The 16,343-nt window shown below is 25.6% G+C and overlaps 1 protein-coding gene across 1 annotated transcript; it reads right to left on the reverse strand.

Annotated features, from left to right (window-relative positions):
* Positions 1–6,299: 6,299 nt before the first annotated feature.
* Positions 6,300–15,819, reverse strand: LOC100169392. The gene is made up of 8 exons (XM_008182235.3): positions 15,574–15,819; positions 11,686–11,896; positions 11,376–11,536; positions 8,287–8,392; positions 7,915–8,156; positions 7,676–7,841; positions 7,467–7,604; positions 6,300–6,437 (listed from the first exon to the last, which is right to left on the reverse strand). Exons 1-7 carry the CDS (start codon positions 15,592–15,594, stop codon positions 7,495–7,497), a joined length of 1,017 nt encoding a protein of 338 aa, XP_008180457.2. The 5' UTR covers positions 15,595–15,819; the 3' UTR covers positions 6,300–6,437; positions 7,467–7,494.
* Positions 15,820–16,343: the final 524 nt, after the last annotated feature.

Consider the following 16,343-nt stretch of genomic DNA (forward strand, 5'->3'; position numbering starts at 1 on the left):
TATTACTATAATATAATATGTATATATTAATTTATGATATATACAAACAATTATAAGGCTCAATGTATATAATATTGTGTTTTATTGAATTATTATTTTTAATTATACTTTACACGTTTTTTTAAAAAAATAGAGTACAAATCAAAGTGCAAAATTAGCATTAGTTTTTTTCAAGCGGTTAACAAACGATAGCCGAATTTGAAATTAAATTAAAAAATCTAAACTAATTGGGTTTCTTTTTACTACGTTATAAGTACAATTTAAATAATAATATATAATCTTATCAAATATAGTCAATACAACTTAAAGTACAAACATAAATGTTATTTTTACTATTAAAATTATTTTAATGCGTGTTATTACTGTATACATAGTTTTTAAATGTTTTAAATAATTTACCTATCAAACATCTGAACAAAGATATTATTATTATTTTATTCTTTCTGTATCTCTCTCAGTCGAACCCAAGTGCAATAATTATTTGACATAATCATATCTATATAATTTTATTATTAATTAAAAAAAAAAAAACAATTTAAAAGTTCAGCATCTTGGTTATACGAATGTTATGTGTATTTCTGTTGATCATTCATTCATTTTTATTTATTATTTTTATTTTTATTATTTTTTTTTTATTATTTATTGACACTAGTCACTGATTTCTTTCATGCCACTCATCAAACAAAATAATAAAACAGCTTGTTGACCAATGAAGTAATATTATGAAATATTTACTTACAAACTTAAGTTATTAATATTATGTTTTTTTTTTTTTTTAAGGTCGTGGTCATTTTTCCTAATTAGACTGACGAAAGGAAAGACTGATGACACTTTATGTATTTTTTATTTTTATGTTTTACATTGAAAAATCTGAAGTGCCTCGCATTATTAATTATGTTAGTAGATAGGTGGTTGGGCACAAACTGAACAAATTTTTCCATGTATGCATAACAGTTTCTCATTATTATATTATATTTTTTTCATTTTAATTTACCTCAACAATATACTATAAATAAAAGACTACCATAAATTAAAGCATATATAATATATTTTAAAAATAATACGTCAAATAAGACTTATTATAAATTAAATTAAAATAATGTGTAACCATTTAAACTGAGTAGATAAACAATTTAATAATATATTTTTAAACTTGAAATCGATAAGTTTTATCTTTATTTAACACATTAAACCAAGAAGTAGAACAATAATTGATTAATATTTGAGTTATTTAATTTTTTTAATCCCCCCTCCCTGCCTTTTTTTAATATATAACACGTTTTTGTACAGATTTATAAAAACCATCAAGATTTTATTGAAATATAGGAAAATATTTATTCAGACCGATTATAATGTTAATATATAACGTAGACTGGTGCTTTAACAATGAATTGAAATGTATAATTATTATTAATAATATTATACTCAGCTCACAATGTAAAATTAAACCAAGATTTTTGTTTTAAGACTCAGTGAATTGAGTATTTTATTTTGTCATATGTATAATGTATATACATTTTTTTTTTTGTTAATTAAAGTTTAGACCAGGTAATTATTATAGTACAAACATTTTAATACTTAAGTTAGATAGTACCATGTTTAATTTTAGTTATTAAGATTTGTTATGCATAAAATAATGTCAATGATTTTTTTCTTTTGTAAACCTGAATAAGTAATTATTTTTATGTTGAACAAGTGCCATATATTTTAAAATATTTTAATCATAATTTTCTGAATATTAAAGCGTAAAATCAAATGGAACAAATGTACCCGTAATTGACGTGTCTTTAAATTATATAACTGTCGTCTACTAGAATATGAACCAACAACTTTTGATCTAAAACATTAATCAATTGAATTTCATGATTTAAAATAAAAAATATATTTGTTAGAACAAGCGATCACAATGTAAAATATCACATTAAATATTTTATTTTTTATCGAAAAAATTGTCAATTATCACGTTAAGATAAGTTAAAGATTACGTCCAATAGAGATTTAGCCGAGCTGTCAAGATTTTGTCTGTAAAGTTCTCATACTTATGATAAAATCTCTGTGAAATTAGACTTGTTGGTTCATGTTTAGTGTATGTTAGTATTTAAAACATACAAATTATTGTGAAAAATTTATAATATGTAAAGCGCTCTTCTAAAAATAATCATCTTTATTTTGTTTTTTTCATGCCACCACATAATTGATCTTTTAAAAATATTCGCTGCATTATTTGAGTTCCAATATTTTATTTTCATTTTTTAAAAACAGATCTGCTCTGCTCAATTTGTTAATACTTTTTATTTATAATAATTCATTATTATTTTTTTTTCATTTTACAGTTATAATTTTTAGTGTATGGTTTCTTATAATTAATATTATTTTTACTATTATTATTATTATTATTATTAATTTTTAAAGGCCTTGTACTTAAAAACAAATATAATACGATTAAGGAAAACAATGTACAAACAATAATAATATCAAATGATAAGCGGAGACCAGTAGTTTTAAAATGATAATCATAATGAAATTGACAATGTTATGTTTTATTGATTCTGTAAATTGCAACGTTAAAATTGGTTTACTCATCAATATCAGTACCAGTCAATGTTCCTAATTATTTTTATGTATTTTATTATTCGGTTTTTTTGAACGTACAATACGATGCCCGCTGAGTTCTCGTTGTCTTCTAAAAAGCCCGCTGGCCGCTGTTTTGTTATATTTTCTTAGTTTGAATCCCATCAGATTAAATTAACATCATTTGTTAGTGTATGAAATGTATACTACCAACCTATTGTTTTTAAGTAAAAAATATTGAGTTTTCTTAAACCGAATGAAACATTTCCAAGGTTTTTTTTCTTGTTGACATCTTTGATTTTCCTGTACACACGTGTATGCTCGCGGTGGTGACCATTTGTTCGACCCTTTTATTGCTTTTATTGGGTACCATCCCTCTGTCAAAATTGTCCATATTGTTTTACTATCAGCTGATACTATATTGGTGGTTATCAAATAGCAGTTACCAGACCTCAATGTGCTACAATATTATAGAAGATTTGGTCAACCTCCAACATTGCGTTTCCTCCCCTCCCCACCATGATCGTATTTAAAAAATCTCTTTGCCGTATATGTGTGTGTGTGTGTGTGTGTGTGTGTATGTTCAAATAGTTGTTCAAAATTATTATTTTTAATAACACCTTATGAAAACAAAAAAAAAACAAAAAAACAAAAAATAATATAATATATAGCGAGTCACGTGTTGTATAGAGTTTGAAAAACCAATAAAATAATTGTTTTGGTTAATATTATTACTTGCTTATTATTATTATTATTTAAGAACTCTTTAAGATTATACATACATGTTATTATAGTATATTACATGATATAGTAGATACCTACGACGTGTGCTGTCGTAGTTATTTGTTTAAAATTATTTTCGCAGTGTACCTGTTGGATGTCCGTCTCTTTGTACGCGCTCTGGACCCCCTCCCCTCTTATTGGTTTAGTTAGCCTCACTAGCCACTCACCATACCACAGTATTTAATGTTTAAATTTCTTTGAAGTTTTTATTGTACTATGACTAATTTTTTTTATTAAAATAATTATTATTATTGTTTAACAATAAATGTACAAACATTATTTTGTCGAGCAGCAATTTGTTTTTTAAGTTAAAATTGATTATTATATTGTTTAATTATGTCATGAAAAAAGACAAAAAAAAAAAAAATTGTTTTTCTAAGTGCCTTTAAATGTACTAATGTACCTGTGAGTGTGTGTGCGTGTGTGTGTGTGTACACTAAGTACTACTTAATATAAAAAAAAAAAAATCAGGCAGGTAGTCGTACGCACCCTTTAAACTGTTTTTTTTTCTTATTTTTATATTTTATTATTATTATATTATCATCATTATCATTATTATTATTATTATTATTATTATTATTATTTATGTTTTAGTTCAGATCATACTGATATATAATGCACAATATTATTCGCCTTTGTTCAGAAAATAATAATTCAAATATACAATAGATGTTAGTGAAAATCGAATTTAAATATTGTTTGAGAAAGAAATAAATATTGTCATACGCTATAATATTTGATGTAATAATTATTTATATATTATTGTCCTAGAGAACGTTATGTTTAAAGTAACATTGTATTGTTATAAATAACGTAAAAAAAAAAAATTAAATTCAAAGAAAATGTGTGTACTTTGTGTAAGACATGTAGATAGTTTTAAAAAAAATAGTAATGTGCAATTGATTTCAGCAGTTAATAATAAAACAAATATAATTTAAATTTAAACCGACTTTTATTTATTCATTATTTGTCATGTAGGTACAACCATATTTACCTAACCCATTTAAGTTTGTTGAGAATACTAAAAGAAAAAATTACAATATATAATTCAATATTTTGAGTAGAAAAGAAGATATTCCAAATCGGTGCTTGATTGTTTCAGCAGAGTGGAGCAAATGTATTGATTTTAAACTGTTCTGTTTTTTGTGTTTGTTTAAAGTCCAGGGCATAGGACTTTTAGCATATTTTGCATATTCGTTTTGCGTAATCATGTTACACTAAGCTAAATCTGTGGATTTTTGGTGCATACTTTTGCATATTTAGCTATTTTTGGGAAATTTTTTTCTCAGAGGAAAATCACATATCACAAAAATTATAGTGGATAATATTTTTGAGGACATGACATTGGCTTTATATTTTATTATTTTTTGACTTTGTGTTCAAATTAAAATAAATAATTTTTTTTTTTTGTAAATTTAAATTGATGTTTAAATTGTTTTGAGGCAATATTTAGACAAATTGATACGTAATACCTTCAAAAATATATTCTTTATTTTTTGTAAAGGGTGATTTTACTCTAGGATTACTCGATAAATATAGTCCTCAAGAGTATTTAAAAATCCCAAAAATAAGAATTTTAATAATATGTTATATGCATAATTTAAGCATACAGCATGCTTAAAAATATCATTCTGTAATAAAAATAAATAAATAAAATTAAAATAAGTTAGTCTATTGGAAAGTAGATAAGACAGTTTAAGAATACAAGGAAGTTGTAGTTATAATACTTATCCAATAGTTGTTAAGGTACTATAACCTGATGATCTAATTATAAATATAGAAAACTGACCTATACTCTATAGAACTAATATAAATATAATGTCCATATAATGATATAAATATAATGATAATATAATATCATATAATATAATATAATCAATATAATGATCACCAGTCTGTTAGGTGCGCTTAATAACCTATCCTACATAAGAAATAAATTTAACTTAAACAAAATCATTCATATTATGCATAATTATAGCTTGGGGTCGTAATTTCAAAAGTACCAATGAACTGTGATTTTATATTTTTTATAGCAGCTTTGATGTAATATTTTAAAATGTTTTGTTTTTTAGTCATCAGTTTATTGTTTCAATATGAACTCTTTGCACTTGCAATGTACTTTCTTTACTTTATAATGCTTCTTGCTTATTTTTTTGTTTATATAAAGAGAGAGCAGGAATAATTAATGTAGGTCAAGAATCACTAATTAATAATTTTGGAGGGCTAATTTAGTAATTCATGAAGTTTTGGAAGGCCATACAAATTTTATGAACTTGTTTATTCATTGTAAAGACCTTAAAAAATGAATAAAACCCTTTAAAAAAAATGCATAAAATGTCTTGTCTACGGGCCAAATAAAGTTTTCCAGTGTCAACAGATCGCATGTAGCTTGTTGGTCTCTGATCTAGGTGTATCCTAATAAGTGTCTGTAATGGGATCTATTTTGGGTTAGACTCATTTGAATAGATCAATTATCAATGATTATTATTAAAATACATTTTAAATAGTTAAATTAAAACAAACCTTTTTATAGGAAATTCAAAATGCTATTATTTATTATAATAATACAAAATTACTTTTGTTTGATTTAAAAAAAAAAAATAATGATAACATACAGAAGTACAAAAAATATATATAAACTTGATTTAAAATATAATTCAAGGTAGGTACATGAATATTATAAAAGAAAGTATTGTTACAAATCAACTCTTAAATAAAATAACAAACTTTTAGAAATGTCTATAAATTAAAACATAATAAAATTAATATAATTATCAAAAAATAAATACCTACTTTCATAACAATGTTTGTAATAACTAAGTAATAAAATGTTTTTTTTTGTAACAAAACTGGTATAATAATAATTCAAAGTTCATGAATCATGATAATATAGTAATATTTAAATAAAAAAAAAATCAAATCAAATACTCTTATAATATGTGAGGCATCATTATAATATGTAATACTCTGGATGTATGTTTACAATAAAATGTATTGATAAACATCTGCTAACTTTAATTAATTCAAAACGGAGCTGTATAAGTATCAAAAAATATTCTGAACTAAAATCTTGAATATGATATCTGAAATTGTAATTAAATTATAAACTATTAGATATTACTATAAAAATACCACCATATAAGGATGAAAATAGGTTTACGATCTCAGTTTTGACTTTTACTATAATCTACATATTTTCCGTTTTTCCTATATTGTTAACAATCATTACTATATTAATACTTGAATAATTATTATTACAAGTATTAACTAACCTGTCTTTGGTATTGCTGTGTAATGTCCCATTGGTGTTGGGGGACTCACCTCAATGTTTTTAATTATTATATTTATTAAATAATCAACAGAGAACATTGAAACTAGTACTAAATTACCCATATTTAATATTTTTATAGAAGAAAGGTTTTTACCATTTTTCTATATTATAAATATTTCAAATATAAATATATATATTTGCAATATAAAATTAATTTGAATAATATTATCATTTTTCTATAGGCAATAATTTAGAAGGTTTAAAAATTAAAATGTAACACTGGTACAATTAAACCAGTATTTAAATATTAGCAATGAGTATATTATTATATTCAATATTGTATAGAGAAACAATGTACTATAAAAATATCCTACGCTCTTGGGGAGGCGGACAATAGATGGCTCATGGAAAAATTTGTTGCAGAGGCGAAACTAGTGTAGTAACTCTACCTATTGTACACAATGCCAGTGTCAAATTAGTCATTATAATAATTACCTTTAATCTAATATGTACGATATAGCAGTAAAATAAATTATTATATTTTTATTATTATGTCAAACAATAAAATACGAGTAATAATACAATATTATTTAATTTCACCTATTAAAAAGCAAAATAATATTATATCTGTTATCAGCGTTAATGAACTAATATTTAGCGTAGCATAAAATATAAAACATTGTTTCTATATACAATAAAACTCAATTTTATATTATATTCAAAAAATAAGTTATTTTGTGAATATAAAAATTGAGTCTTATTTATTTCTATAAAAAGATAATAATAGTATAATTAATTAAATTTATTGCACTAATAGATTAAGAAATGTTAATAATTTTACCATTGGTTTATGTAATGAACTTCTGCGACTACTTTGATTTATTGTATCTAATAACACGACATCTAAGCCACCCAACTACAATTTTCTCATACTCATAATCTGTATTTATTTGTGGAGCGTAACATTCTTGTAAGACTCCTATAAATGTTAAATACGTACAAGAAATTGAAATAAAATAATTTGCAGGTAAATAAAAAAATCTACTTTACTTTTTAAAATGTTAATCAAATATGTATCACAAATTTTAGTCATCTTTCCCTTTCCTCTACCAGTCCATGTACACTTTGTTGCATATTCATCAGTGATAAATCTTGACAAAGCACGTCCTACATGATGTTTAAAGGAACGGCCACCAATTGTTTTAATATAAATTTCCTATGAATAATAAGACAGTTAAATTAGAAAATCCTAAATTAATATATTTTGCATAATAATAAAAATCCTCTACTAGTTTATATCCAAAATCAAATTCGTCACTTATTATACATTCTTCTATATGTTTTAATGCATCTGAACTGTTTATAGGAAACTTTTCTAAAAACTGTGCATCTAGAGTTTTGGTTGGTGGTAGCTCCATTTTAGCAAAAAGTTTTTGCAAATTTTCCAATTTTGACAATACTTGGCTTAACATGAATTTTATATTTACTCCACCATTGAAAATTCCATATAATAAATGTTTTATTTCCAAGTCTATGTACAAAATTAAAAATTATCAATCATAAACAAACAAACATAATATTAGCTATACTTCAAGACATATCTATTAAACTTCAAAATGTAGGACATGATCAGATTTTAAGAAAAAAAAAACTATGTTTACTATTTAAATGAGTGGAATCATCATTCTGAATGTCAGTTGACTTGGGTGTATTCTTCATTATCGTCTCTTGGCCAGTTGTTATCCCATCATTAGGCAGATTAATATTCTAAGTTTAATAATAGTACAAAAATATTGTAAATAAGTAAATAAAAATAAAATAAGAACTTCAAAATTAGTAAAATTTCAATGACAAATCATTATTAAGTATACAGTGAAATATATAAATACTGGACATCTCAGTCACTGAAATTCTGTTCACAGTTCAAAGGTGTCCGCTGTTATTCAGAGGGTTCAGTTTGTAGTTTGTTCTCGAAAAAATGTCCTGTTATTTGGAGGTTTCCACTAATACACCCTATCAAAAACCCCTAAATAGGTATCAGGTAGTAGATTAGTGGAATAGTATTATAATTAAGGTGGCAACCTTAAAAGTTTAATTTACAAATTTTATAGAATTTAGCAAACTTGGCACAGGGCCCCTTAAAAGGATTTGATACAAATCGTTTTTAATTTAACAAGTTCAATAATATAAGCAATTTTCTAAGTTTATGTGTACGTTAAAGTGATCAGTAGTATGTGTGGCCATAGTGTAAAAAAAATAGCATAGCGCAAACCACAAGTGCAAGCGCATCTCAATAACTCATTACACAAATATTATATTTATTTATATATAAAATTATTAACCTTTTGACAATTGTACACAGTGTAAAACAAAGGGAAAATATTGTGATTAAAGGGGAGGGCGAGGGGGCGAATTCCCCCCATTGTCCCCCTGGATCTGACACCGAATACAACATTGCATTATGTACCATTTCTTGTATTAACAAACAAAATTAACCCATATGGCTAAAACCACTTTTGAATTTTTCATAAAGTTTGCTTGAAAACGACTTCCTTTATTTTATTTAACTAATTGTTCAGTTAAATTTTATTAGCATTTGAAAAATGTTTAATATTCAAAAGTTAAAAAATACAATTTTGAAGAGTTTGAGAGTTTCCATTTTAAAAAAGTGAAAGTCATTTTCATGTTAACTTCATTACAAATTCAAATATTTTTTCAAAAGTATTATCCGATTACTACAATAGTCAGTACAATTGGCACAAAATAAGTCTGTTTTATCAGAATTCCCAGGAAGGTTAATCCAAAAGCTTGAAAATTGGAGATCTGCTGTATAGAAAGTTGGGCATTGAAAAAATCATTAATGAATGGTTTAAATTTCAATTCAATGAAAAATCAATTCTGATGTGATGTTAGTTCTAAGGATATTTTATAATAATACATTTATATAAATATCACTAATATCAGTAATAATTTATTTTATCAGTAATACTGTGACAAGTTAATTAAGTTTTGAAAATAAAATGGCATATATTATATAAAAATCATTGATATAATATCATACAACAGAATATTATTACAAATAGCTCACAGTTATAAATATTTTGAAAAATTAACCATGCGTAGAAATTGATAATATATATAAAATGTAAAATGGCAAAATGTAAAGTTTTAACAATTAGTATTTTTTGAGTAATAAAACTAATATTGAAAATTTGTTATTTTATGATTATTTACCCAATTTTGTTAAAATTTGAACTTAATTGCTCATAAAAATGAATATAGTTTTACACAATTTTTTTTATTCCAGTAAGAATAATTTATGAGGCTAGCATAGTATTAAATTGCTAAGCTCTAGGTATCTATTCAAATTAAAAATTTTATGAAATTTACTACAAAATAATTTTCAAATTTTCGTGGTTTGACTAATTCCGATATTCATTTGGGCTTACTATCTATGGCTAACTATGACTATAGGTTGCGGGTGTGAAACCGGTAGCTGCCTGCTATTCTTATTCCTATTCTTATTCCGGGTGTAGTATAGAGGATGGGGTCACTGTAATGGATGTTTGAAATTTGAATTCAATGATATAAAATCATTGTATACTAAAAACAATTCTGAATAAATTTTTGTATTAAAAAAATGTTCCTATGTATCTTTAATATTTTCAACTGTCATTACAACAACTTATGAGAGTTAAGCTTACTAAGCTAACATTAGACATTTTAATAAAAGATTCCCTTTAACAAAAAAAAAAGTTCACCATAAAGTCACATTCATTTTTTATGATTGTTTGAATTTAAAATGTTTACGATATTTGATATTCAGTGGTTTAAAATTATTAAATTTGATTATTCATATAAGTATGCTAGAATAACATACAATCTCAGCTCAGAATCGTTTTTCGTGTGTAATGATTTATTATTGAATTCAAATCTAACACATCCATTCATGCAATGGCATACTCAACAACTACTGTACAGTAGAGCAGTACCCACTTGTCCACCTTTTTATTTGTTTTGTTTTTCCTTAGGTACACTTTTGAAAACTACTGGGAATTTTTTTTCACTTTTGACCCACCAAAGAGTAACAAACTAGATTCACATTCTTCTCTGAAAAAATGCTGAAGCATTTAAACAAAGCATTTTTATTGTCTTAAAAGGTGATGGCAGACACACATAAATCATTGTAAAGCCAATACATTAATCGCTTCACTCAGAATCTAAAAGACATATTAGTTCTGGTGATATAGATTGATTCTAGTTATTTTTTTGAACAGAAGATTATTCAAATTATACCTATTTTAAATACACTCCAATTTCATCATTTTACTTGGTACCCCGCTTGGTACTGAGTTTTTCATTGTAAAAAACATGTTGGTCAATAACTAGCACTTGATTACATTTGAAAATGTATAAGATAGTTAATTGAAATGTTTGAAAAGGGCATATAATATATAGCGTTTATAATATTTCATAATTTCCAAATTGAAATTCAAGTTTTTTATGTTTTAAAAAATAATATTTTTAATTACAACCAACTAAATTAAAATAAAGTTGTAGAATTAAGTGGTATTTTTTTTTTATATATGCATGTTATTATAAAAAATGTAAGGGCATATTTTAGCACATATTTTGGTAGTTTTCTGTTCATAATATTTATACTTCAGGGCCCTAATTAACATCAACATTTTCTAAAAAATAAGCAATATATCATAAAAAATATATAAATACTAATATATACACTCAGTACCTCTAATAACTGACTTGAAGAACATGCATCAGTCAGCATATTAACATTCCTAGGTTTTGATGAGTTGTGCTTTTTAACATTTTTCGGTGTAATCAGTGGAATATCTATTAAAGGAGTTTCAGCTAATATTACTAGACGGTGCCAAGCTTGAACATAATCATCTTTAAAAAAAAAGTAAAGTCTTGTTTAGTTGTAGGTATCCTTTATGGTACCTTATGCTAGTTAAATTTCCAAAATAAATAAGCTCAAATATCTATTACACGGGTATTACTCAAAATACTATTAGCCTATAGCTAATTTAAAGACTTACCAAATGGTCTATTGATAATTATTTTTACTTGAAATGTTAACCAAGATGAATTTGGAGGGTCAGCTCTTATTGCAACTTCGCTAGTAATGTGTTTACCAGGAGGCCATAGACAGTACAATCCATTTCCATTACCTTTTTTTTCAAATAACCAGTTCATAGGTAATACGCCATATTCATCAGATTTTGGAAAGTAGGCCGCTACCCAAGACAACTAAAAAAATGTATATTCAATTTTATGATTATTTAAATACCTAATAGTATAAAGTCAACAAATTTAACTCAAGAAATGAGTTTTATTAATTTGAATTAGTGAAAGATATATTTGAGTATAGTTAAGTTTTTTATAACTCAAGGAAGTTTTATTAAGTTTAATTTGTTATACTATATTATTATTTTCATTTGTTCTTAACAATAAATATGTAGATATAATCATTTATTAGTATTATTGATCATACTTAATATCAACAAGTTAATAGTTTTCCAGTTAATAATAAATAAAATTACTGTTAACTCAGCTTAGCAAGAAGTTTATGGTTGAAGAAGTTTATATATATTTCTAACTTATAAACCCAATCAGTTATAACAGGGTATAAAACAACTTACAAACAGAGCGCTATTATATCTAGATGAAATCAACCATCAACCGAGGCATCAACAGTATTGAGGAAGCTATCTACATTTTTTGGTAATTAAATTACCTTACTGGTTTATGTACCAGGCATGTGAAAACTTTATAGTCCCGTTACTCAGGTTTGTTATATTGTTGGCATCATTTATAACAAATATATCACGTAAAGCCGTTAATAATCTGACTGCTCTCAGAAAAAATGTACCATTACCATAAGAACCTACCTTGGTACCATACCTATTTATCAAATGATACGGCTTATATAAAAACAATAATAAAATAGATATTTAATCCAACCATTTAATAATAAGATCCGTAGGTCTAAGTATGTTTTTGTTTGTCGTTATTCAATTCACAGTTATAAAATGTATATTATTTTTTATATAATAATATTATTAAAACAAATTTAAAAGATTTATGCCAAGACAAGTGCTCATTGTGAATGCCAAAACTGGGCAGGGATATAACAAACCAGTACCTAAATTACATTATAAATTACCTTTCAAATTGTAATTAAATTATTCTTAAGTTCCTTTTTTTTATTAGGTAAAGTAATATTATTTTTTAGTTAAAAAATTACTTTATTAGGTACAATATTAAAATTTATTTTTATTTTTATGTTCAAAAATATCATTATGGCTCAATAATTATATTGTTGATAAATTAACAATCAACAATCGTAATGACAATCAACAACACAAAATAAGATAAAATATTTATTTAAGAACTAATGAAAAAAAAAAATACTTGAAAACATCATTCATTATTTTTCTGAATGACAATGCATTTTTCAAATTATACTATTATAAAATAAATTTTTTTGTCAAATAACTATTTCAAAAATGTTACTGTCAGAAATTTGTACTTATTCAATATGATATATATAATATTATCAATTAATTTGGTAAAATGTATTCAAAAAATAAAGCAATAAGTAAATTAAGTAATTTTTTTATCTGCTAAAAGTTAACTTAAAATGCTTAAAATAAAATTTACTTGATTAAATTTGGTAATTTGATGGTAATTACCAGGGTTTGAGACTTGTTGCACAAAAAATTATCAAAATATGCTTAAATATATGCAGCTTAATTTTTATATTGTTTTTGAGAAATGCAAAAAACACACTGGGTACAATTTTGAAAAAAAAAAATATGTATGTACTTACATAAACATAGGTAATACAAATAATTTATTCACATGTTTACTAATTCAAATATATATTGATTAATATGGACACTAATGCATATTTTGGGCATTTTTAAACTATCATGAAATAAAACAACTTGATTTATAAAAAATACTGGCACGAGTACTAGTTTAAGAAATAACGAATGACGTCATATGCGAACACTGTGATCAATTAACACGTATTTACTGTTTTTCATTTCTTCGTACAATTTAAAATATAGATGTTGATTGGTTTTACCACGGTTATATCGAAAAGAAACTCCTAAAATCTTTGGTACATATGTATCATAAAATCCTCATATAGGGAGGGATTTAGGGGGCAAGCTACCAACAATTTTATCAGCTCTCATAAACATTTTCTAAATTATTTTTGAGCTTATGTAATATTATAATAAGGCTTCAAGCTTTAGCCTCCCCAAATCTCCCCAAAACACTATTTGCACCTATGCTACCCATCCAAGCATAATTTATTTTAAGAAATATTTTTGAATGTTATCCAAATATAATTTTTCCCAACAATTTTGAGTAGGTACCTACATAAAAATAAAAATAATATGAAATATGCGCAAATATGCTAAAATTACTCAAATATGCACTTTTCCTAAAATATGATGAAATATGCAAAAATATGCAAATTCAAACTTTACCAATATTTAATTTTGCCATTTCATAAAACAAATTTATATCTTACCTAGAATAATCTACAGCCACTAGGCCGAGCACTAGGCATTAAAAAAACATGCAAATGCAAGAAGTCTCAAACACTATTAATTACTTAAAATGTACTTTTGCTACAGTAACTTATAACATAAGATACTCCCGAACACTAAGCATTACTTAGTTAAAATGTTCACTTTCTAATAGACATTAACTTAATAACTTAGCCTTTTTCAGTTAACTTTAAAGATAAAATAAACACTTAATTTCCAAGACACTATAGTTGGTTTGCAATAACAAGGAATGGTACGATGAATATTTATAACAAAATGTTAAGTTATTTTTAAAAATTATTGAAAGTTGCACCATCACTGTATAACTGGTATCAAATTTTTAAAAAAAATGTATCAATTTCAAAATAAATACCTAGTTTGTATACCTAGTAATATATTTTTTGATTTTTCATAATATACCTAGATATCTACTGTAATGCATAATTGTTTAATAAAATGTTTGATGTACACCCAATAGGTAGTGTAAATTCATTAAAATTCGAACCCTACTTATAACTCAACGTCTTTAATGTTGATTTGACTAATTCAAGTTAATTAGTGGTTCTATGTAAGCCCGGATCAATTGGGCCCCCTTTTGACTTTAACTACAAAATAATTACATCATTACATATTAACGACTTTATATTATTGTATAATGTTTTACTATACATAAAGTATACAGGGTGTATCTCGAGGTGTATCTTATGTCATTGTACATAGGTTTTTTTTAACAATAAATTATGGATCGATGATATGGATTTTCGTTAAAACAAAATAAGACAATTTTTTTATAACATTTTTAAACACACGCAGTTGTACCAATAATAAAATCGACTTTATTTTTTTAAATGGTATATTTTTTATGGATTCTGGTAAGGCTTTTTTACTTAACATTTTGACAGTGAAATGATCAATTTTGGTACGCTAGGTTATTAACTATATGGTCTTCTAAAGTTAGTATAATAGGTATGCAATAATATTTTAACTGAAATACCAAATTTACAAGAGCTAAATAATTTTTTTCTTATAACTACCTTTTTATACACTTAAATAGTTAAATCGGTAATCTACAATGCTCAAAAAAAAAAAAACAAACAAACAAAATTGTTGGCAAACATAGTTCATTATTTAAGTGAGTATAGTAATTTTTCTTGATATAAAATCAAGAACAATTTTATTTTATAATTATTAATAATAATTTAACTACCTACTATAGGTACATATTTTTTTTTTTTTAAAACTGTTAAAAAATATACTTTGGAGATAAAGATGGGCCCCGGGACCGTGCTCCCCCCTTAATCCGGGCTTGGTTCTATGCGCGTAGAAAGTAGGTACCTAGATCGTATAGGTATAGATACTCACATTTGGATTTAAATCGCTCATTTCGATGGTTGGTGCAGCAGTCGTGGCGATCCTGTTGAAATGAAATAATTGAAAACTGGATTAGAAAAATAGAATACCGTTACAGACAAACGTCGTTTTTATCGTCACGTCGAAAGGTTCGTGCCAACACACTTAAACTTTTATCGTTCGTTACAACAGCGCTGCGAAAGTGCAATCGTCGCGACGTGCGTACAAACTCGCGGGTCCTCACTAATGTTTTGGCGCTGGGCGGTGCGGGGCGGGGCGGTGGAATCCGCGGCGGTGGTTTTTTTTTGTTGTTGTTATTCCCGAACAATTATTATTTATAGCGTTAAGTTGACTGATAAACCGAGTCCGCGATTACTAGTATTATCTTCGAAATCGTTCGTATTTTTCATATTATCTAAAGGACCGCAAACCGTTAATGACACGTTTGCTCCGCAAGTCGAATTTAAAATACATTCTTATACATGGTGCGGGTCTCACAATTTACCTATTCTAATTAATTATTGTTCCAGGAAATACAAGCGTATAATATGAATGTTTGCGATGTTTGACGTTGTTAAACGTCTTGATTAATACGATAATATTTTCAACCGCCAAAGGTAATGTTATTTTCTAGTTTTTTTCATAGTAGCCCTATGACGGCTATCGACTCTCATTATCTCGTCGAATGATTTTTTTTTGTCATCGGATTTTGACCATAATAATCACGGATATAAGAATTTATTATATCTTAGTGTCCGTGATAATACAATTTAAAACTATGA

Source organism: Acyrthosiphon pisum, chromosome X (assembly GCF_005508785.2).
Source record: "Acyrthosiphon pisum isolate AL4f chromosome X, pea_aphid_22Mar2018_4r6ur, whole genome shotgun sequence".
Classification (NCBI taxonomy): Eukaryota; Metazoa; Arthropoda; class Insecta; order Hemiptera; family Aphididae; genus Acyrthosiphon; species Acyrthosiphon pisum.